The sequence below is a fragment of the Heptranchias perlo genome, unplaced genomic scaffold (assembly GCF_035084215.1).
Source record: "Heptranchias perlo isolate sHepPer1 unplaced genomic scaffold, sHepPer1.hap1 HAP1_SCAFFOLD_324, whole genome shotgun sequence".
In the NCBI taxonomy this organism is placed as follows: Eukaryota; Metazoa; Chordata; class Chondrichthyes; order Hexanchiformes; family Hexanchidae; genus Heptranchias; species Heptranchias perlo.
The window spans coordinates 188871-211899 of NW_027139336.1; the positions used below are offsets into that span (position 1 = coordinate 188871).

At 51.4% G+C, this 23029-nt stretch overlaps 1 protein-coding gene across 1 annotated transcript in view; it reads right to left on the bottom strand.

Annotated features, from left to right (window-relative positions):
• Positions 1-23029, bottom strand: part of ciapin1 (cytokine induced apoptosis inhibitor 1) — a 65941-nt gene that overhangs the window by 34832 nt on the left and 8080 nt on the right. The window contains exons 2-5 of the mRNA XM_067978599.1: positions 20544-20708; positions 12730-12879; positions 11648-11724; positions 9192-9363 (exon numbers count right to left, since the gene is read on the bottom strand). Coding sequence (XP_067834700.1) covers positions 9192-9363; positions 11648-11724; positions 12730-12879; positions 20544-20700 — 556 coding nt within the window. The 5' untranslated portion in view covers positions 20701-20708. The remainder of the gene's footprint in view (positions 1-9191; positions 9364-11647; positions 11725-12729; positions 12880-20543; positions 20709-23029) is intronic.

Consider the following 23029-nt stretch of genomic DNA (forward strand, 5'->3'; position numbering starts at 1 on the left):
TCAATACCAGAAACATGGAGCAGCGCTGGACTTTCTCAATCAGAGGGTCAATAGCAGAAACATGGAGCAGTGCTGGACTATCTCAATCAGGGTCAATACCAGAAACATGGAGCAGTGCTGGACTATCTCAATCAGGGTCAATACCAGAAACATGGAGCAGTGCTGGACTTTCTCAATCAGGGTCAATACCAGAAACATGGAGCAGTGCTGGACTACCTCAATCACAGAGTCAATACCAGAAACATGGAGCAGTGCTGGACTTTCTCAATCAGAGTCAATACCAGAAACATGGAGCAGTGCTGGACTTTCTCAATCAGGGTCAATACCAGAAACATGGAGCAGTGCTGGACTTTCTCAATCAGAGTCAATACCAGAAACATGGAGCAGTGCTGGACTTTCTCAATCAGAGTCAATACCAGAAACATGGAGCAGTGCTGGACTTTCTCAATCAGAGGGTCAATACCAGAAACATGGAGCAGTGCTGGACTATCTCAATCGAAGAGTCAATACCAGAAACATGGAGCAGTGCTGGACTTTCTCAATCAGAGAGTCAATACCAGAAACATGGAGCAGTGCTGGACTTTCTCAATCAGAGTCAATACCAGAAAAATGGAGCAGTGCTGGACTTTCTCAATCAGAGAGTCAATACCAGAAACATGGAGCAGTGCTGGACTATCTCAATCACAGAGTCAATACCAGAAACATGGAGCAGTGCTGGACTATCTCAATCAGAGAGTCAATACCAGAAACATGGAGCAGTGCTGGACTTTCTCAATCAGGGTCAATACCAGAAACATGGAGCAGTGCTGGACTATCTCAATCACAGAGTCAATACCAGAAACATGGAGCAGTGCTGGACTTTCTCAATCACAGAGTCAATACCAGAAACATGGAGCAGTGCTGGACTTTCTCAATCAGGGTCAATACCAGAAACATGGAGCAGTGCTGGACTATTTCAATCACAGAGTCAATACCAGAAACATGGAGCAGTGCTGGACTTTCTCAATCAGGGTCAATACCAGAAACATGGAGCAGTGCTGGACTTTCTCAATCACAGAGTCAATACCAGAAACACGGAGCAGTGCTGGACTTTCTCAATCAGAGGGTCAATACCAGAAACATGGAGCAGTGCTGGACTTTCTCAATCAGAGGGTCAATACCAGAAACATGGAGCAGTGCTGGACTTTCTCAATCACAGGGTCAATACCAGAAACATGGAGCAGTGCTGGACTTTCTCAATCAGGGTCAATACCAGAAACATGGAGCAGTGCTGGACTTTCTCAATCAGAGGGTCAATACCAGAAACATGGAGCAGTGCTGGACTTTCTCAATCACAGGGTCAATACCAGAAACATGGAGCAGTGCTGGACTTTCTTAATCAGGGTCAATACCAGAAACACGGAGCAGTGCTGGACTTTCTCAATCAGAGGGTCAATACCAGAAACATGGAGCAGTGCTGGACTTTCTCAATCAGGGTCAATACCAGAAACATGGAGCAGTGCTGGACTTTCTCAATCAGGGTCAATACCAGAAACATGGAGCAGTGCTGGACTTTCTCAATCAGGGTCAATACCAGAAACATGGAGCAGTGCTGGACTTTCTCAATCAGGGTCAATACCAGAAACATGGAGCAGTGCTGGACTTTCTCAATCACAGGGTCAATACCAGAAACATGGAGCAGTGCTGGACTTTCTCAATCACAGGGTCAATACCAGAAACATGGAGCAGTGCTGGACGATCTCAATCAGGGTCAATACCAGAAACATGGAGCAGTGCTGGACTATCTCAATCAGGGTCAATACCAGAAACATGGAGCAGTGCTGGACTATCTCAATCTCAGGGACAATACCAGAAACATGGAGCAGTGCTGGACTTTCTCAATCAGGGTCAATACCAGAAACATGGAGCAGTGCTGGACTTTCTCAATCAGAGGGTCAATACCAGAAACATGGAGCAGTGCTGGACTTTCTCAATCAGGGTCAATACCAGAAACATGGAGCAGTGCTGGACTTTCTCAATCAGGGTCAATACCAGAAACATGGAGCAGTGCTGGACTTTCTCAATCACAGGGTCAATACCAGAAACATGGAGCAGTGCTGGACTTTCTCAATCAGGGTCAATACCAGAAACATGGAGCAGTGCTGGACTATTTCAATCACAGAGTCAATACCAGAAACATGGAGCAGTACTGGACTTTCTCAATCAGGGTCAATACCAGAAACATGGAGCAGTGCTGGACTTTCTCAATCAGAGTCAATACCAGAAACATGGAGCAGTTCTGGACTTTCTCAATCAGAGTCAATACAAGAAACATGGAGCAGTGCTGGACTATCTCAATCAGAGTCAATACCAGAAACATGGAGCAGTGCTGGACTTTCTCAATCAGGGTCAATACCAGAAACATGGAGCAGTGCTGGACTTTCTCAATAAGAGTGAATACCAGAAACATGGAGCAGTGCTGGACTATCTCAATCACAGGGTCAATACCAGAAACATGGAGCAGTGCTGGACTTTCTCAATCAGGGTCAATACCAGAAACATGGAGCAGTGCTGGACTTTCTCAATCACAGGGTCAATACCAGAAACACGGAGCAGTGCTGGACTATCTCAATCAGAGTGAATACCAGAAACATGGAGCAGTGCTGGACTTTCTCAATCAGAGTCAATACCAGAAACATGGAGCAGTGCTGGACTTTCTCAATCAGAGTCAATACCAGAAACATGGAGCAGTGCTGGACTTTCTCAATCAGGGTCAATACCAGAAACATGGATCAGTGCTGGACTTTCTCAATCAGAGTCAATACCAGAAACATGGAGCAGTGCTGGACTATCTCAATCAGAGTGAATACCAGAAACATGGAGCAGTGCTGGACTATCTCAATCACAGAGTCAATACCAGAAACATGGAGCAGTGCTCGACTTTCTCAATCAGGGTCAATACCAGAAACATGGAGCAGTGCTGGACTTTCTCAATCACAGAGTCAATACCAGAAACACGGAGCAGTGCTGGACTTTCTCAATCAGAGGGTCAATACCAGAAACATGGAGCAGCGCTGGACTTTCTCAATCACAGGGTCAATACCAGAAACATGGAGCAGCGCTGGACTTTCTCAATCAGAGGGTCAATAGCAGAAACATGGAGCAGTGCTGGACTATCTCAATCAGGGTCAATACCAGAAACATGGAGCAGTGCTGGACTATCTCAATCAGGGTCAATACCAGAAACATGGAGCAGTGCTGGACTTTCTCAATCAGGGTCAATACCAGAAACATGGAGCAGTGCTGGACTACCTCAATCACAGAGTCAATACCAGAAACATGGAGCAGTGCTGGACTTTCTCAATCAGAGTCAATACCAGAAACATGGAGCAGTGCTGGACTTTCTCAATCAGGGTCAATACCAGAAACATGGAGCAGTGCTGGACTTTCTCAATCAGAGTCAATACCAGAAACATGGAGCAGTGCTGGACTTTCTCAATCAGGGTCAATACCAGAAACATGGAGCAGTGCTGGACTTTCTCAATCAGAGTCAATACCAGAAACATGGAGCAGTGCTGGACTTTCTCAATCAGAGTCAATACCAGAAACATGGAGCAGTGCTGGACTTTCTCAATCAGAGGGTCAATACCAGAAACATGGAGCAGTGCTGGACTATCTCAATCACAGAGTCAATACCAGAAACATGGAGCAGTGCTGGACTTTCTCAATCAGAGAGTCAATACCAGAAACATGGAGCAGTGCTGGACTTTCTCAATCAGAGTCAATACCAGAAACATGGAGCAGTGCTGGACTTTCTCAATCAGAGAGTCAATACCAGAAACATGGAGCAGTGCTGGACTATCTCAATCACAGAGTCAATACCAGAAACATGGAGCAGTGCTGGACTTTCTCAATCAGGGTCAACACCAGAAACATGCAGCAGTGCTGGACTATCTCAATCACAGAGTCAATACCAGAAACATGGAGCAGTGCTGGACTATCTCAATCACAGAGTCAATACCAGAAACATGGAGCAGTGCTGGACTTTCTCAATCACAGAGTCAATACCAGAAACATGGAGCAGTGCTGGACTATTTCAATCACAGAGTCAATACCAGAAACATGGAGCAGTGCTGGACTTTCTCAATCAGGGTCAATACCAGAAACATGGAGCAGTGCTGGACTTTCTCAATCACAGAGTCAATACCAGAAACACGGAGCAGTGCTGGACTTTCTCAATCAGAGGGTCAATACCAGAAACATGGAGCAGTGCTGGACTTTCTCAATCAGAGGGTCAATACCAGAAACATGGAGCAGTGCTGGCCTTTCTCAATCACAGGGTCAATACCAGAAACATGGAGCAGTGCTGGACTTTCTCAATCAGGGTCAATACCAGAAACATGGAGCAGTGCTGGACTTTCTCAATCAGAGGGTCAATACCAGAAACATGGAGCAGTGCTGGACTTTCTCAATCACAGGGTCAATACCAGAAACATGGAGCAGTGCTGGACTTTCTTAATCAGGGTCAATACCAGAAACACGGAGCAGTGCTGGACTTTCTCAATCAGAGGGTCAATACCAGAAACATGGAGCAGTGCTGGACTTTCTCAATCAGGGTCAATACCAGAAACATGGAGCAGTGCTGGACTTTCTCAATCAGGGTCAATACCAGAAACATGGAGCAGTGCTGGACTTTCTCAATCAGGGTCAATACCAGAAACATGGAGCAGTGCTGGACTTTCTCAATCAGGTTCAATACCAGAAACATGGAGCAGTGCTGGACTTTCTCAATCACAGGGTCAATACCAGAAACATGGAGCAGTGCCGGACTTTCTCAATCAGAGGGTCAATACCAGAAACATGGAGCAGTGCTGGACTTTCTCAATCACAGGGTCAATACCAGAAACATGGAGCAGTGCTGGACGATCTCAATCAGGGTCAATACCAGAAACATGGAGCAGTGCTGGACTATCTCAATCAGGGTCAATACCAGAAACATGGAGCAGTGCTGGACTATCTCAATCTCAGGGACAATACCAGAAACATGGAGCAGTGCTGGACTTTCTCAATCAGGGTCAATACCAGAAACATGGAGCAGTGCTGGACTTTCTCAATCAGAGGGTCAATACCAGAAACATGGAGCAGTGCTGGACTTTCTCAATCAGGGTCAATACCAGAAACATGGAGCAGTGCTGGACTTTCTCAATCAGGGTCAATACCAGAAACATGGAGCAGTGCTGGACTTTCTCAATCACAGGGTCAATACCAGAAACATGGAGCAGTGCTGGACTTTCTCAATCAGGGTCAATACCAGAAACATGGAGCAGTGCTGGACTATTTCAATCACAGAGTCAATACCAGAAACATGGAGCAGTACTGGACTTTCTCAATCAGGGTCAATACCAGAAACATGGAGCAGTGCTGGACTTTCTCAATCACAGAGTCAATACCAGAAACACGGAGCAGTGCTGGACTTTCTCAATCAGAGGGTCAATACCAGAAACATGGAGCAGTGCTGGACTTTCTCAATCAGAGGGTCAATACCAGAAACATGGAGCAGTGCTGGACTTTCTCAATCACAGGGTCAATACCAGAAACATGGAGCAGTGCTGGACTTTCTCAATCACAGGGTCAATACCAGAAACATGGAGCAGTGCTGGACTTTCTCAATCAGGGTCAATACCAGAAACATGGAGCAGTGCTGGACTTTCTCAATCAGAGGGTCAATACCAGAAACATGGAGCAGTGCTGGACTTTCTCAATCAGGGTCAATACCAGAAACATGGAGCAGTGCTGGACTTTCTCAATCACAGAGTCAATACCAGAAACACGGAGCAGTGCTGGACTTTCTCAATCAGAGGGTCAATACCAGAAACATGGAGCAGTGCTGGACTTTCTCAATCAGAGGGTCAATACCAGAAACATGGAGCAGTGCTGGACTTTCTCAATCAGAGGGTCAATACCAGAAACATGGAGCAGTGCTGGACTTTCTCAATCACAGGGTCAATACCAGAAACATGGAGCAGTGCTGGACTTTCTCAATCAGGGTCAATACCAGAAACATGGAGCAGTGCTGGACTTTCTCAATCAGAGGGTCAATACCAGAAACATGGAGCAGTGCTGGACTTTCTCAATCAGGGTCAATACCAGAAACATGGAGCAGTGCTGGACTTTCTCAATCAGGGTCAATACCAGAAACATGGAGCAGTGCTGGACTTTCTCAATCACAGGGTCAATACCAGAAACATGGAGCAGTGCTGGACTTTCTCAATCAGGGTCAATACCAGAAACATGGAGCAGTGCTGGACTATTTCAATCACAGAGTCAATACCAGAAACATGGAGCAGTGCTGGACTTTCTCAATCAGGGTCAATACCAGAAACATGGAGCAGTGCTGGACTTTCTCAATCACAGAGTCAATACCAGAAACACGGAGCAGTGCTGGACTTTCTCAATCAGAGGGTCAATACCAGAAACATGGAGCAGTGCTGGACTTTCTCAATCAGAGGGTCAATACCAGAAACATGGAGCAGTGCTGGACTTTCTCAATCACAGGGTCAATACCAGAAACATGGGGCAGTGCTGGACTTTCTCAATCAGGGTCAATACCAGAAACATGGAGCAGTGCTGGACTATCTCAATCTCAGGGACAATACCAGAAACATGGAGCAGTGCTGGACTTTCTCAATCAGGGTCAATACCAGAAACATGGAGCAGTGCTGGACTTTCTCAATCAGAGGGTCAATACCAGAAACATGGAGCAGTGCTGGACTTTCTCAATCAGGGTCAATACCAGAAACATGGAGCAGTGCTGGACTTTCTCAATCAGGGTCAATACCAGAAACATGGAGCAGTGCTGGACTTTCTCAATCACAGGGTCAATACCAGAAACATGGAGCAGTGCTGGACTTTCTCAATCAGGGTCAATACCAGAAACATGGAGCAGTGCTGGACTATTTCAATCACAGAGTCAATACCAGAAACATGGAGCAGTGCTGGACTTTCTCAATCAGGGTCAATACCAGAAACATGGAGCAGTGCTGGACTTTCTCAATCACAGAGTCAATACCAGAAACACGGAGCAGTGCTGGACTTTCTCAATCAGAGGGTCAATACCAGAAACATGGAGCAGTGCTGGACTTTCTCAATCAGAGGGTCAATACCAGAAACATGGAGCAGTGCTGGACTTTCTCAATCACAGGGTCAATACCAGAAACATGGAGCAGTGCTGGACTTTCTCAATCAGGGTCAATACCAGAAACATGGAGCAGTGCTGGACTTTCTCAATCAGAGGGTCAATACCAGAAACATGGAGCAGTGCTGGACTTTCTCAATCACAGGGTCAATACCAGAAACATGGAGCAGTGCTGGACTTTCTTAATCAGGGTCAATACCAGAAACACGGAGCAGTGCTGGACTTTCTCAATCAGAGGGTCAATACCAGAAACATGGAGCAGTGCTGGACTTTCTCAATCTGGGTCAATACCAGAAACATGGAGCAGTGCTGGACTTTCTCAATCAGGGTCAATACCAGAAACATGGAGCAGTGCTGGACTTTCTCAATCAGGGTCAATACCAGAAACATGGAGCAGTGCTGGACTTTCTCAATCAGAGGGTCAATACCAGAAACATGGAGCAGTGCTGGACTTTCTCAATCACAGGGTCAATACCAGAAACATGGAGCAGTGCTGGACTATCTCAATCAGGGTCAATACCAGAAACATGGAGCAGTGCTGGACTTTCTCAATCAGGGTCAATACCAGAAACATGGAGCAGTGCTGGACTATCTCAATCAGGGTCAATACCAGAAACATGGAGCAGTGCTGGACTATCTCAATCACAGGGACAATACCAGAAACATGGAGCAGTGCTGGACTTTCTCAATCAGGGTCAATACCAGAAACATGGAGCAGTGCTGGACTTTCTCAATCACAGAGTCAATACCAGAAACATGGAGCAGCGCTGGACTTTCTCAATCACAGAGTCAATACCAGAAACATGGAGCAGCGCTGGACTTTCTCAATCACAGGATCAATACCAGAAACATGGAGCAGCGCTGGACTATCTCAATCAGAGTCAATACCAGAAACATGGAGCAGTGCTGGGCTTTCTCAATCACAGAGTCAATACCAGAAACATGGAGCAGCGCTGGACTTTCTCAATCACAGAGTCAATACCAGAAACATGGAGCAGCGCTGGACTTTCTCAATCATAGGATCAATACCAGAAACATGGAGCAGCGCTGGACTATCTCAATCAGAGTCAATACCAGAAACATGGAGCAGTGCTGGACTTTCTCAATCAGAGGGTCAATACCCAGAAACATGGAGCAGTGCTGGACTTTCTCAATCACAGAGTCAATACCAGAAACATGGAGCAGCGCTGGACTTTCTCAATCAGGGTCAATACCAGAAACATGGAGCAGTGCTGGACTTTCTCAATCACAGGGTCAATACCAGAAACATGGAGCAGTGCTGGACTTTCTCAATCAGAGGGTCAATACCAGAAACATGGAGCAGTGCTGGACTTTCTCAATCACAGGGTCAATACCAGAAACATGGAGCAGTGCTGGACTATCTCAATCAGGGTCAATACCAGAAACATGGAGCAGTGCTGGACTTTCTCAATCAGGGTCAATACCAGAAACATGGAGCAGTGCTGGACTATCTCAATCAGGGTCAATACCAGAAACATGGAGCAGTGCTGGACTATCTCAATCACAGAGTCAATACCAGGAACATGGAGCAGCGCTGGACTATATCTGTTGAATGACAAGGAAAGGCATTCTCCTTTGACAGAACTTGTTTTTTATTTATCCTCAGGATGTGGGTGTCGATGGCAAAGCTGGGTCACTGCGAGAGCAGAAATAGTTGAAAAGCTGCCGAGGGACTGGAGGGAGTCTGGGGGGAGGGGGAGGGGCAGGGGGAGGGGCAGGGGGAGGGGCAGGGGGAGGGGCAGGGGGAGGGGCAGGGGGAGGGGCAGGGGGAGGGGCAGGGGGAGGGGCAGGGGGAGGGGCAGGGGGAGGGGCAGGGGGAGGGGGACGGGTTCTTTCACGGAGGGCCATTCGACAACCAGCTGGGACTTTGCACCAATGCCACATCTTGGCACAGTGGGATCCCAACGGATTACTTGTCAAGTCCCATAACCATTACACCATCATAACCCTTAATCACTGTGCAGGGATACCTCGCTACAGGCTGCTGAACACTTACCCAGCAGTGGTTTAGGTTTCTTAACGAAGGACAGTTTAAGTTGAGAGGAGGATCCCACTTCAAAGTTTGGTTTCTTGGCCTTTATCCCCATCTTGACCAAGTTCGTACCCAGGTAGCCGAGGGATTGCCTTATCGAGCTCAGCTGTTCAGCTGTCAAAGATTCATTTCCAAACTGAGAAAAAGAAGAAGCACTGGCTACAGTTACTGTTGGTTAAAGTGTGATTGTATGAAGAGGAGCTGGAACAAAGCAAACAAATAAAGACACTCAGCCTGAAGCACAGGAAGTCGCTCTCTCCATGGCTCAGTGGGTACATGCACCACCTGTAGCACAGACCACCCAAACATGCCAGGGTGGAGCCCCGGCCTGCGCCCCTGCCAGGGTGGGGGGGCTGCTATCAGAATGAAGAGATACACGGCGTCCGTGACCCCCTGCTGGGAAGTGTGTGGGTGTCTGGTGAGAGCACGGTACGAGGTTACCCCAGGACTGGGCCGCTGGTCCACACTCTCACAGGGAGGATGGCGACTGGGTTGAGATATCTCAGGGCTCCAGAGGATCCAAACCCCAGCGGGAGGCAAGAGTCTTTCGGGACAAGGGCCCACTGCAGTCAGCCCCCACTCCGCATCTCTTCCACCGCGCCCCCCCACTCCACCCCTCGCAACTCCACTCCACCACCTCTCCCAACTCCACTCCACCCCCTCTCCCAACTCCACTCCACCCCCTCTCCCAACTCCACTCCACCCCCTCTCCCAACTCCACCCCACCCCCTCTCCCCACTCCACTCCACCCCCTCTCCCAACTCCACCCCACCCCCTCTCCCAACTCCACCCCACCCCCTCTCCCAACTCCACCCCACCCCCTCTCCCAACTCCACTCCACCCCCTCTCCCAACTCCACCCCACCCCCTCTCCCCACTCCACTCCACCCCCTCTCCCAACTCCACCCCACCCCCTCTCCCAACTCCACCCCACCCCCTCTCCCAACTCCACCCCACCCCCTCTCCCAACTCCACCCCACCCCCTCTCCCAACTCCACTCCACCCCTCCCCACTCCACTCCACCCCTCCCCACTCCCAACTCCACTCCACCCCCTCTCCCAACTCCACTCCACCCCCTCTCCCAACTCCACCCCACCCCCTCTCCCAACTCCACTCCACCCCCTCTCCCAACTCCACTCCACCCCTCCCCACTCCACTCCACCCCCTCTCCCAACTCCACTCCACCCCCTCTCCCAACTCCACTCCACCCCCTCTCCCAACTCCACTCCACCCCCCTCCCAACTCCACTCCACCCCCCTCCCAACTCCACCCCTCCCCTCTCCCAACTCCACTCCACCCCCCTCCCAACTCCACTCCACCCCCCTCCCAACTCCACTCCACCCCCCTCCCAACTCCACCCCACCCCCTCTCCCAACTCCACCCCACCCCCTCTCCCAACTCCACTCCACCCCCTCTCCCAACTCCACTCCACCCCCTCTCCCAACTCCACTCCACCCCCCTCCCAACTCCACCCCTCCCCCTCTCCCAACTCCACTCCACCCCCTCTCCCAACTCCACCCCACCCCCTCTCCCAACTCCACTCCACCCCCTCTCCCAACTCCACTCCACCCCCCTCCCAACTCCACCCCACCCCCTCCCAACTCCACTCCACCCCCTCTCCCAACTCCACCCCTCCCCCTCTCCCAACTCCACTCCACCCCCTCTCCCAACTCCACCCCTCCCCCTCTCCCAACTCCACCCCTCCCCCTCTCCCAACTCCACTCCACCCCCCTCCCAACTCCACTCCACCCCCTCTCCCAACTCCACTCCACCCCCTCTCCCAACTCCACTCCACCCCCTCTCCCAACTCCACCCCTCCCCCTCTCCCAACTCCACCCCTCCCCTCTCCCAACTCCACCCCTCCCCTCTCCCAACTCCACCCCTCCCCTCTCCCAATTCCACCCCTCCCCTCTCCCAACTCCACCCCTCCCCTCTCCCAATTCCACCCCTCCCCTCTCCCAATTCCACCCCTCCCCTCTCCCAATTCCACCCCTCCCCTCTCCCAATTCCACCCCTCCCCTCTCCCAATTCCACCCCTCCCCTCTCCCAACTCCACCCCCCAACTCCACCCCTCCCCTCTCCCAATTCCACCCCCCAACTCAACCCCTCCCCGTCCCATCTGTACCCCCCCAATACCATCCCTCTTCCTCTCCAAACTCCACCCCTCCACTCCACCCCCCCCGACCCCCACCTCCCCCTCCCTTCCCAACTTCACCCCTCCCCACCCACCCCTCCAACTCAACTCAACCCCACCCCAAAACTCCACCCAGCCCTCCCCCTTCCCCAAACTCCATCCCCCCCAGCATCTCCATGCCCCACCCTCCACTGGCTCCCCCTCCCCCGGCTCCACCTCCCCCAGCCAAGTTTCCCTTGAGCAACAGGTGGGTGGGCAGACAGACACGATGCAGAGCTCAGCCCTACCTTACAGATCTCCGTGTACCCGGCCAGTTTCAGGGCGGAGGTGAGCTGGGCACCGGTCTTCAGTTTGCTGTTACCATCTAACAGAGACATAAGAAATGACTGGGTGAGAGTGTGACACGACCCCAGGGTGATCACTGATATCACCTCCTCCAGTCGAACCAGGTGAAGCCGGGTTTGACCCTTCACGACACCTGCTGATTGAATCATGTCGGCAGAGGGAGATCACAGACACCTGCACAACTCAGGCCCAGGGCCCCATCATCAGGAACCACCAGGGAAGCTCAAAAAACAGCAACAGGTCATTTCTGCTCGATGCCTCGGTGTGTCACCCCATCCCCCTTCCACACCAGCGGTCACTACCCAATGCCACCTGTTGGAACCTGCACCTGTGTGGAAGTCGTGAAGGAGAGGACCAGGCTCTGCCGTGGGGTCCCCCATGGCCAAATAGCCCATTGACACGTGCTCAGACGTCACCAGTTTCAGGAGAGAAGGGACCGAGGGAGTCGGATTAAAAATTTACCCCAGCAATTTCTTTAAATGGATCTTTATGTGCCCCACAATGGGTGCCCAGTGCTAACATTTAGCGCTGTCAAGTCACACGAGGACAAAGCAGGGCAAACCTCCCTTTGCTCGACTTCAAGGAAGTGTTTGTCCCACCCTCAGAGCAGCACCCCCCTAACCGCACCAGCTGATGTCTCCATTTCCTCGAACTCTGCGAGGCCATGCAGTGAGATTGCCAAATGCAGGCTGAATTATGGACACACACTCGCATTCACCATCAGTGAATTGGCACCAACAATGCCCAACACCAAGGATGGCATCAGAGCCTCCTCATTGCCCACTGGCTTGGCGAGTGTTTGGAATCCAGGAGCTAGTGTGCAAGCATAAGCAACAATTTCACTTGGAGACACAAGGTCGTCATGGAGATGTCAACCCTCAGAACAAACATCCCTCACCTTAATATCATTCACATTTTTGACATTGATCTTTGGCCTCCATCCCTTTTCCATCTAAAAAAAATTGCAGTTGAATTTACATCACATTACCCAGCAAAAGTGCAAAGTAGAAAGGCACCTGCTCACCTGAAACACAGACAGGCTCCGTGAAATAAAACCTTCCCCCGGGCTTCAGGATCCGAGCAATTTCGGCAAATATCTCAAACGTGTGCACGATTGCAGAGTTTGGCACAAGGCCAGAGAGGACGACGTCAAAGCTGGACTCCTTGTAAGCAGCTGGAATCAGAGGGAGCAGAGAGATTGAAAGTCATGGGAAAGCAGGCTGAGAGCACACCCGCACTGAAAACCAGTAACAGCTTTCAGGGCTCCCCATTCAACAGTGTAGTGATTTGAGTGAAGATAAGCAGAGTGTGGCAGGAAGGGACAGAGAGTTTACCAATAATAGAGCATCAGTGAATAATGTCAAAGCAGGAAAAACGGTAAAAAGTCAAAATTAAAGGCTCTTTATCTGAATGCACGAAGCATTCGTAATAAGATAGATGAATTAATTGAACATTAATGGGTTTGATCTAACAGCCATTACAGAGACATGGTTGCAAAGTGACCAAGCTTGGGAACTAAATATTCCAGGGTACATGATGTTTAGAAGAAACAGGCAAAATGGAAAGGGAGGGGGTGTAGCCCTAATAATAAATGATGACATAAGGACAGTGGTGAGAAAGGATCTTTGCTTGGAAAATCAGGACGTAGTATCAGTACGGGTGGAAATAAGAAATAACAAGGGGCAGAAAACACTGGTGGGATAGTTTATAGGCCCCCTAATAGTAGCAATACCGTTGGACAGAATATTAACATGGAACCAACCAGGGAACAGGCTATTTTAGAACTTGTATTATGTAATGAGACAGGGTTAATTAGTAATCTCACAGTAGGAGATCCTCTGGGGAAGAGTGATCATAATATGATAGAATTTCACATTGAGTTTGAAAGTGACATACTTAAGTCAGAAACTAGAGTCTTAAACTTAAATAAAGCCAGTTACATATGTCTGAGAGGCGAGTTGGCTAATGTAGATTGGGAAATTAAAGGGTTTGACAGTTGAAAAGCAATGGCAAATATTTAAAGAAATCTTTCAATATTCTCAACAAATATACATTCCATTGAGAAATAAAAACCCAACAGGAAAAGTGATTCACCCGTAGCTAACTAAAGAAGTTAAGGAGAGTATTAGATTGAAAGAGGCCTATAATGTTGCGAAGAAGAGCAGTAAGCCTGAGCATTGGGAGAGTTTTAGAAACCAACAAAGGATGACCAAAAAATTGACAGAAAATAGAACATGAGAATAAACTAGCAAGAAATATAAAAACGGATTGTGAGAGCTCCTACAAGTCTGTAAAAAGGAAGAGAGCAGCAAAAGTAAACGTTGGTCCCTTCGAGGCTGAGACAGGAGTAATTATAATGGGGAATCAGGAAATGGCAGATGCGTAAAACAAATATGTTGTATCTGTCTTCACAGTAGAAGACACAAAAAACATACCAGAAATAGTGGGGAACCAAGGGGGAAATGAGAGGGAGGAACTTAAAGTAATTATCAGTAGAGAAAAAGTACTTGAGAAATTAATGCGACTAAAAGCTGATAAATCCCCTGGACCTGATGGCCGACATCCGAGGGTTCTAAAAGAGGTGGCTCCAGAGATGGTGGATGCATTGGTTACGATCTTCCAAAATTCTCTAGATTCTAGAACGGTCCCAGCGGATTGGAAGGCAGCAAATGTTACCCCGTTATTCAAGAAAGGTGAGAGAGAGAAAACAGGGAACGACAGGCCTGTTAGCCTGACATCAGTCGTCGGGAAAATGCTGGAATCCATTATTAAGGAAGTGGTAACAGGGCACTTAGAAAATCATAATATGATTAGGCAGAGTCAACATGGTTTTATGACAGGGAAATCGTGTTTGACAAATTTATGAGAGTTTTTTGAGGATGTAACTAGCAGGGTCGATAAAGGGGAACCAGTGGATGGAGTATATTTGGATTTTCAAAAGGCATTCGATAAGGTGCCACATAAAAGGTTGTTACCCAAGATAAGGACGGATGGGACTGGGGGTAATATATTAGCATGGATTGAGGATTGGTTCATGGGCAGGAAACAGAGAGTGGGGATAAACGGGTCATTCTCAGGTTGGCAGGCTGGAACGAGTGGGGTGAGACAGGGATCAGTGCTTGGGCCTCAGCTATTTACAATCGATATTAATGACTGAGATAAAGGGACCGAGTGTAATGGATCCAAGTTTGGTGATGATACAAAGCCAGGTGGGAAAGTGAGCTGTGAGGAGGACACAAAGAGTCTGCAAAGGGATATAGAGGGGGTGCAATGAAGGTTCACGAGATTAATTCCTGGGATGAGAGGGTTGTCCTATGAGGAGAGATTGAGTAGAATGGGCCTCTACTCTCTGGAGTTTAGAAGAATGAGAGGTGATCTCATATAAGATTCTGAGGGGGCGTGACAGGGTCGATGCTGAGAGATTGTTCCCCTGGTTGGAGAGTCTAGAATTAGGGGTCATAATCTCAGGATAAGGGGTCGGACATTTAAGACTGAGATGAGGAGGAATTTCTTCACTCAGAGGGTTGTGAATCTTTGGAATTCTCTACCCCAGAGGGCTGTGGATGATGAGTCATTGAGTATATTCAAGGCTGAGATCAATAGATTTTTGGACTCTCGGGGAATCGAGGGATATGGGAATCGGGGGTGAAAGTGGAGTTGAGGTCGAAGATCAGCCATGATCTGATTGAATGGTGGAGCAGGCTCGAGGGGCCGTGTGGCCCACTCCGTTCTTATACTTATACGTACTTTCTTCTGTTCTTATGCCGGGCTGGATTATACAACAATCACAGCTGATGCAGTGACCTGGCGGTAAATGCAGTCTATTTATTAACACACAGGGATATTAATGTAAGGGATTTAGGACAGACAGCAGGAGAACCCTTTTTACAGAGGGTTGTGATGATGTGGAATGTACTACGGGAGTTAGTGATTGGAGCAGAGACCCTGTCAACATTTAAGAGTAGGTTAGAGAGGTGGTTGAAGGAAAGGGGGATAAAGGGATCGGGGAACGGGGATGGGGATACTGCTTGTGTGGGGGGTAAACGCCAGCACGGACAGGTTGGGCCGAACAGACTGTTTCTCTACTGTAATTGCTATGTAATTTTCACTCTGTGTGCTGGGTTAGGTCGTGTCAGCTGGGGAAGGGGGGGGGCAGGGGGAGTGATTCATCCGTGGCTAACTGAAGAAGTTAAGGATAGTATTAAATTAAAAAGAGGTTTATAATGTTGCCCGAGGATTGGGAGAGTTTTAGAAACCGACAAAGGACGACCATATGATTGAAAGGGAGAATACAGAAAATGAGAGTGAGGAACTTAAAGTAATTAAGATTTGTAAAGAAAATGTACTGGAGAAATTAATGGATTTAAAAGCTGATAAATCCCCTGGACCTGATGGCCTACATCCTAGGGTTCTAAAAGAGGCTCCAGAGATGGTGGATGCATTGGTTATGATCTTCCAAAATTCTCTAGATTCTAGAACGGTCCCAGGGATTGGAAGGAACCAATGTAACCCCGCTATTCAAGAAAGGAGGGAGAGAGAAAACAGGGAACTACAGGCCAGTTCGCCTGACATCAGTCGTCGGGAAAATGCTGGAATCCATTATTAAGGAAGTGGTAACAGGGCACTTAGAAAATCATAATATGATTAGGCAGAGTCAACATGGTTTTATGACAGGGAAATCGTGTTTGACAAATTTATGAGAGTTTTTTGAGGATGTAACTAGCAGGGTCGATAAAGGGGAACCAGTGGATGGAGTATATTTGGATTTTCAAAAGGCATTCGATAAGGTGCCACATAAAAGGTTGTTACCCAAGATAAGGACGGATGGGACTGGGGGTAATATATTAGCATGGATTGAGGATTGGTTCATGGGCAGGAAACAGAGAGTGGGGATAAACGGGTCATTCTCAGGTTGGCAGGCTGGAACGAGTGGGGTGAGACAGGGATCAGTGCTTGGGCCTCAGCTATTTACAATCGATATTAATGACTGAGATAAAGGGACCGAGTGTAATGGATCCAAGTTTGGTGATGATACAAAGCCAGGTGGGAAAGTGAGCTGTGAGGAGGACACAAAGAGTCTGCAAAGGGATATAGAGGGGGTGCAATGAAGGTTCACGAGATTAATTCCTGGGATGAGAGGGTTGTCCTATGAGGAGAGATTGAGTAGAATGGGCCTCTACTCTCTGGAGTTTAGAAGAATGAGAGGTGATCTCATATAAGATTCTGAGGGGGCGTGACAGGGTCGATGCTGAGAGATTGTTCCCCTGGTTGGAGAGTCTAGAATTAGGGGTCATAATCTCAGGATAAGGGGTCGGACATTTAAGACTGAGATGAGGAGGAATTTCTTCACTCAGAGGGTTGTGAATCTTTGGAATTCTCTACCCCAGAGGGCTGTGGATGATGAGTCATTGAGTATATTCAAGGCTGAGATCAATAGATTTTTGGACTCTCGGGGAATCGAGGGATATGGGAATCGGGGGTGAAAGTGGAGTTGAGGTCGAAGATCAGCCATGATCTGATTGAATGGTGGAGCAGGCTCGAGGGGCCGTGTGGCCCACTCCGTTCTTATACTTATACGTACTTTCTTCTGTTCTTATGCCGGGCTGGATTATACAACAATCACAGCTGATGCAGTGACCTGGCGGTAAATGCAGTCTATTTATTAACACACAGGGATATTAATGTAAGGGATTTAGGACAGACAGCAGGAGAACCCTTTTTACAGAGGGTTGTGATGATGTGGAATGTACTACGGGAGTTAGTGATTGGAGCAGAGACCCTGTCAACATTTAAGAGTAGGTTAGAGAGGTGGTTGAAGGAAAGGGGGATAAAGGGATCGGGGAACGGGGATGGGGATACTGCTTGTGTGGGGGGTAAACGCCAGCACGGACAGGTTGGGCCGAACAGACTGTTTCTCTACTGTAATTGCTATGTAATTTTCACTCTGTGTGCTGGGTTAGGTCGTGTCAGCTGGGGAAGGGGGGGGGGCAGGGGGAGTGATTCATCCGTGGCTAACTGAAGAAGTTAAGGATAGTATTAAATTAAAAAGAGGTTTATAATGTTGCCCGAGGATTGGGAGAGTTTTAGAAACCGACAAAGGACGACCATATGATTGAAAGGGAGAATACAGAAAATGAGAGTGAGGAACTTAAAGTAATTAAGATTTGTAAAGAAAATGTACTGGAGAAATTAATGGATTTAAAAGCTGATAAATCCCCTGGACCTGATGGCCTACATCCTAGGGTTCTAAAAGAGGCTCCAGAGATGGTGGATGCATTGGTTATGATCTTCCAAAATTCTCTAGATTCTAGAACGGTCCCAGGGATTGGAAGGAACCAATGTAACCCCGCTATTCAAGAAAGGAGGGAGAGAGAAAACAGGGAACTACAGGCCAGTTCGCCTGACATCAGTCGTCGGGAAAATGCTGGAATCCATTATTAAGGAAGTGGTAACAGGGCACTTAGAAAATCATAATATGATTAGGCAGAGTCAACATGGTTTTATGACAGGGAAATCGTGTTTGACAAATTTATGAGAGTTTTTTGAGGATGTAACTAGCAGGGTCGATAAAGGGGAACCAGTGGATGGAACAATGGAGCGGGACGGGGGCCCACTGACCGAGCAGTGAGGGGGGCGGGACAGGGGCCCACTGACCGAGCAGTGAGGGGGGCGGGACAGGGGCCCACTGACCGAGCAGTGAGGGGGGCGGGACAGGGGCCCACTGGCCCAGCAGTGAGAGGGGCGGGACCGAGGCCCACTGGCCCAGCAGTGAGAGGGGCGGGACTGAGGCCCACTGGCCGAGCAGTGAGAGGGGCGGGACCGGGGCCCACTGGCCCAGCAGTGAGAGGGGCGGGACCGGGGCCCACTGGCCCAGCAGTGAGAGGGGCGGGACCGGGGCCCACTAGTGAGAGGGGCGGGACCGAGGCCCACTGGCCCAGCAGTGAGAGGGGCGGGACCGGGGCCCACTGGCCCAGCAGTGAGAGGGGCGGGACTGAGGCCCACTGGCCCAGCAGTGAGAGGGGCGGGACTGAGGCCCACTGGCCCAGCAGTGAGAGGGGCGGGACTGAGGCCCACTGGCCCAGCAGTGAGAGGGGCGGGACCGAGGCCCACTGGCCCAGCAGTGAGAGGGGCGGGACTGAGGCCCACTGGCCCAGCAGTGAGAGGGGCGGGACCAAGGCCCACTGGCCCAGCAGTGAGAGGGGCGGGACTGAGGCCCACTGGCCCAGCAGTGAGAGGGGCGGGACCGGGGCCCACTGGCCCAGCAGTGAGAGGGGCGGGACCGGGGCCCACTAGTGAGAGGGGCGGGACCGAGGCCCACTGGCCCAGCAGTGAGAGGGGCGGGACCGGGGCCCACTGGCCCAGCAGTGAGAGGGGCGGGACGGGGGCCCACTGGCCCAGCAGTGAGAGGGGCGGGACCGGGGCCCACTGGCCCAGCAGTGAGAGGGGCGGGACCGAGGCCCACTGGCCCAGCAGTGAGAGGGGCGGGACCAAGGCCCACTGGCCCAGCAGTGAGAGGGGCGGGACCAAGGCCCACTGGCCCAGCAGTGAGAGGGGCGGGACCGGGGCCCACTGGCCCAGCAGTGAGAGGGGCGGGACTGAGGCCCACTGGCCGAGCAGTGAGAGGGGCGGGACCGGGGCCCACTGGCCCAGCAGTGAGAGGGGCGGGACCGGGGCCCACTGGCCCAGCAGTGAGAGGGGCGGGACCGAGGCCCACTGGCCCAGCAGTGAGGGGGGCGGGACCGAGGCCCACTGGCCCAGCAGTGAGAGGGGCGGGACCAAGGCCCACTGGCCCAGCAGTGAGAGGGGCGGGACCAAGGCCCACTGGCCCAGCAGTGAGAGGGGCGGGACCAAGGCCCACTGGCCCAGCAGTGAGAGGGGCGGGACGGGGGCCCACTGGCCCAGCAGTGAGAGGGGCGGGACGGGGGCCCACTGGCCCAGCAGTGAGAGGGGCGGGACTGAGGCCCACTGGCCCAGCAGTGAGAGGGGCGGGACGGGGGCCCACTGGCCCAGCATTGAGAGGGGCGGGACGGGGGCCCACTGGCCCAGCATTGAGAGGGGCGGGACGGGGGCCCACTGGCCCAGCAGTGAGAGGGGCGGGACGGGGGCCCACTGGCCCAGCAGTGAGAGGGGCGGGACGGGGGCCCACTGGCCCAGCATTGAGAGGGGCGGGACGGGGGCCCACTGGCCCAGCATTGAGAGGGGCGGGACGGGGGCCCACTGGCCCAGCAGTGAGAGGGGCGGGACTGAGGCCCACTGGCCCAGCAGTGAGAGGGGCGGGACGGGGGCCCACTGGCCCAGCATTGAGAGGGGCGGGACGGGGGCCCACTGGCCCAGCATTGAGAGGGGCGGGACGGGGGCCCCACTGGCCCAGCAGTGAGAGGGGCGGGACGGGGGCCCACTGGCCCAGCAGTGAGAGGGGCGGGACGGGGGCCCACTGGCCCAGCAGTGAGAGGGGCGGGACGGGGGCCCACTGGCCCAGCAGTGAGAGGGGCGGGACGGGGGCCCACTGGCCCAGCAGTGAGAGGGGCGGGACGGGGGCCCACTGACCCAGCAGTGAGAGGGGCGGGACGGGGGCCCACTGGCCCAGCAGTGAGAGGGGCGGGACGGGGGCCCACTGACCCAGCAGTGAGGGGGGCGGGACTGATGGTTTTCTTCTTGTACATTGGATTATGAGAGGGCTTTTGATAAGGCCCCGCTCCGACTAACGGCTCAGTGAGGACTGACGAGAGGGGAGGTGTGGAGCTGGACAGATAATCAGGCTGGAAAGAGGTTCCACCAGGGTTGCCAGAGGTGAGGAGGTCGACCCGAGCATTGTAAGGGACTTGTTTTTGAACTTACATATCTTGAGCCTCTCGATGTTTTCCATCGCCACGGAGCCCAAAGCTCCAGTGACTGCCCGAATGTCTTGCACCAGCCTGGTCTGGGACTCAGCAGTCGTCGAACTGTCCCAGATTACAGCCACATTGTGGCCCGCCTTTATATCAAACTGTTCCATCGCAACTCCTGCAGCAGCACAGAAACACGACATTCAGCCGAGAACACCCCATTTATAATCTTCAATAACATGTACCACCATGCCCATCTACGAACCCAGACACCGGGGGGGGGGGGCACCGAGGGCGGGGGGGAGGCACCGAGGGCGGGGGGGGCACCGAGGGCGGGGGGGGGGGACCGAGGGCGGGGTGGGGGGACCGAGGGCGGGGGGGGCACCGAGGGCGGGGGGGGGGGGACCGAGGGCGGGGGGGGGACCGAGGGCGGGGGGGGGCACCGAGGGCGGGGGGCACCGAGGGCGGGGGGGCACCGAGGGCGGCGGGGGGGGGACCGAGGGCGGGGGGCACCGAGGGCGGGGGGCACCGAGGGCGGGGGGCACCGAGGGCGGGGGGGCACCGAGGGCGGGGGGCACCGAGGGCGGCGGGGGGCACCGAGGGCGGCGGGGGGCACCGAGGGCGCGGGGGGCACCGAGGGCGGGGGGCACCGAGGGCGGCGGGGGGCACCGAGGGCGGGGGGGGGGCACCGAGGGCCTCTACGCCCATTAAACATGATAGGTCCACGGTCATCCTTCCAAGTGGACTACATGGGACCATTACCTCAAACAGCCAGAGGCAATTGTTTCTCATCCCCCCGCCCCTGGAAAAGCTCTCAGATATGGGAAGGTTTGGAGAACTCTCAGGACTGTGTTGGGATATTGATGGGTGCTCAAGGACAGGTTAGACTGGTGAACAAATATACTTTGCTCTTCAAGACAATGCTCAACTATCAGAATTTAATCATAGTACCATATTAGTACAGCACAGGAGGAGGCCATTCTGCCCATCATGCCTGTGCCAGCTCTTCGAATCACAGAAAGGTAACAGCACGGAAGGAGGCCATTCAGCCCATCGAGTCCACACCGGCTCTATGTGAGAGCAATCCATCCAGTCCCACTCCCCCTCTCTTTCCCTGTAGTCCTGCAAATTTTTTCCTTCAAGTATTTATCCAGTTCCTTTTTGAAGACCATGATTGAATCTGCCTCCTCCACCCCCTCGGGCAGTGCATCCAGATCATAACCACTCGCTGGGTAAAAAAGTTTTTCCACATGTCACCTTTGGTTCTTTTGCCAATCGCCTTAAATCTATGACCTCTGCTCCTTGACCCTTCCACCAATGGGAACAGTTTCTCTCTATCTACTCTGTCTCGACCCTTCATGATTTTGAACACCTCGATCAAATCTCCTCTCAACCTTCTCTGTTCCAAGGAGAACAACCCCAGCTTCTCCAGTCTATCCACATAACTAAAGTCCCTCATCCCTGGGACCATTCCAGTAAATCTCTTCTGCACCCTCTCTAAGGCCTTCACATCTTTCCTAAAGTGCGGTGCCCAGAATTGGACACAATACTCCAGTTGTGGCCGAACCAATGTTTTATAAAGGTTCATCATGACTTCCTTACTTTTGTACTCTATGCCTCTATTTATAAAGCCCAGGATCCAGTATGCTTTTTTAACCACTTTCTCAACCTGTCCTGCCACCTTCAGTGATTTATGAACATATACCCCCAGATCTCTCTGTTCCTGTACCCCTTTTAGAATTGTGCCCTCTAGTTTATATTGCCTCTCCTCGTTCTTCCTGCCAAAATGTATCACTTCACATTTTTCTGTGTTAAATTTCATCTGCCACGTGTCCACCCATTCCACCAGCCTGTCTATATCCTCTTGAAGTCTATCACTATCCTCCTCACTGTTTACTACACTTCCAAGTTTCGTGCCATCTGCAAATTTTGATATTGTGCCCTGTACACCCAAGTCCAAGTCATGAATATATATCAAGAAAAGCAGTGGTCCCAGCACCGACCCCTGGGAAACCCCACTGTACACCTCCCTCCAGTCCGAAAAACAACCGTTCACCAGTACTCTCTGTTTCCTGTCACTTAGTCAATTTTGCGACCGCCCCCTTCATTCCACGGGCCGCAATCTTGATGACAAGCCCACTTTGCAGTACTTTACCAAACGCCTTTTGAGAATCCATATACACATCAACCACACTACCCTCATCTACCCTCTCTGTTAAACATGATTTGCCTTTAACAAATCCATGCTGACTTTCCCTAATCAATCTACACTTGTCCAAGTGACTATTAATTCTGTCCCGGATTATCGTTTCTAAAAGTTTCCCCACCACCGAGGTTAAACTGACTGGCCTGTAGTTGCTGGGTTAATCCTTACACCCTTTTTTGAACAAGGGTGTAACATTTGCAATTCTCCAGTCCCCTGGCACCACCCCCATATCTAAGGATGTTTGGAAGATTATGGCCAGCACCTCCGCAATTTCCACCCTTACTTCCCTCAGC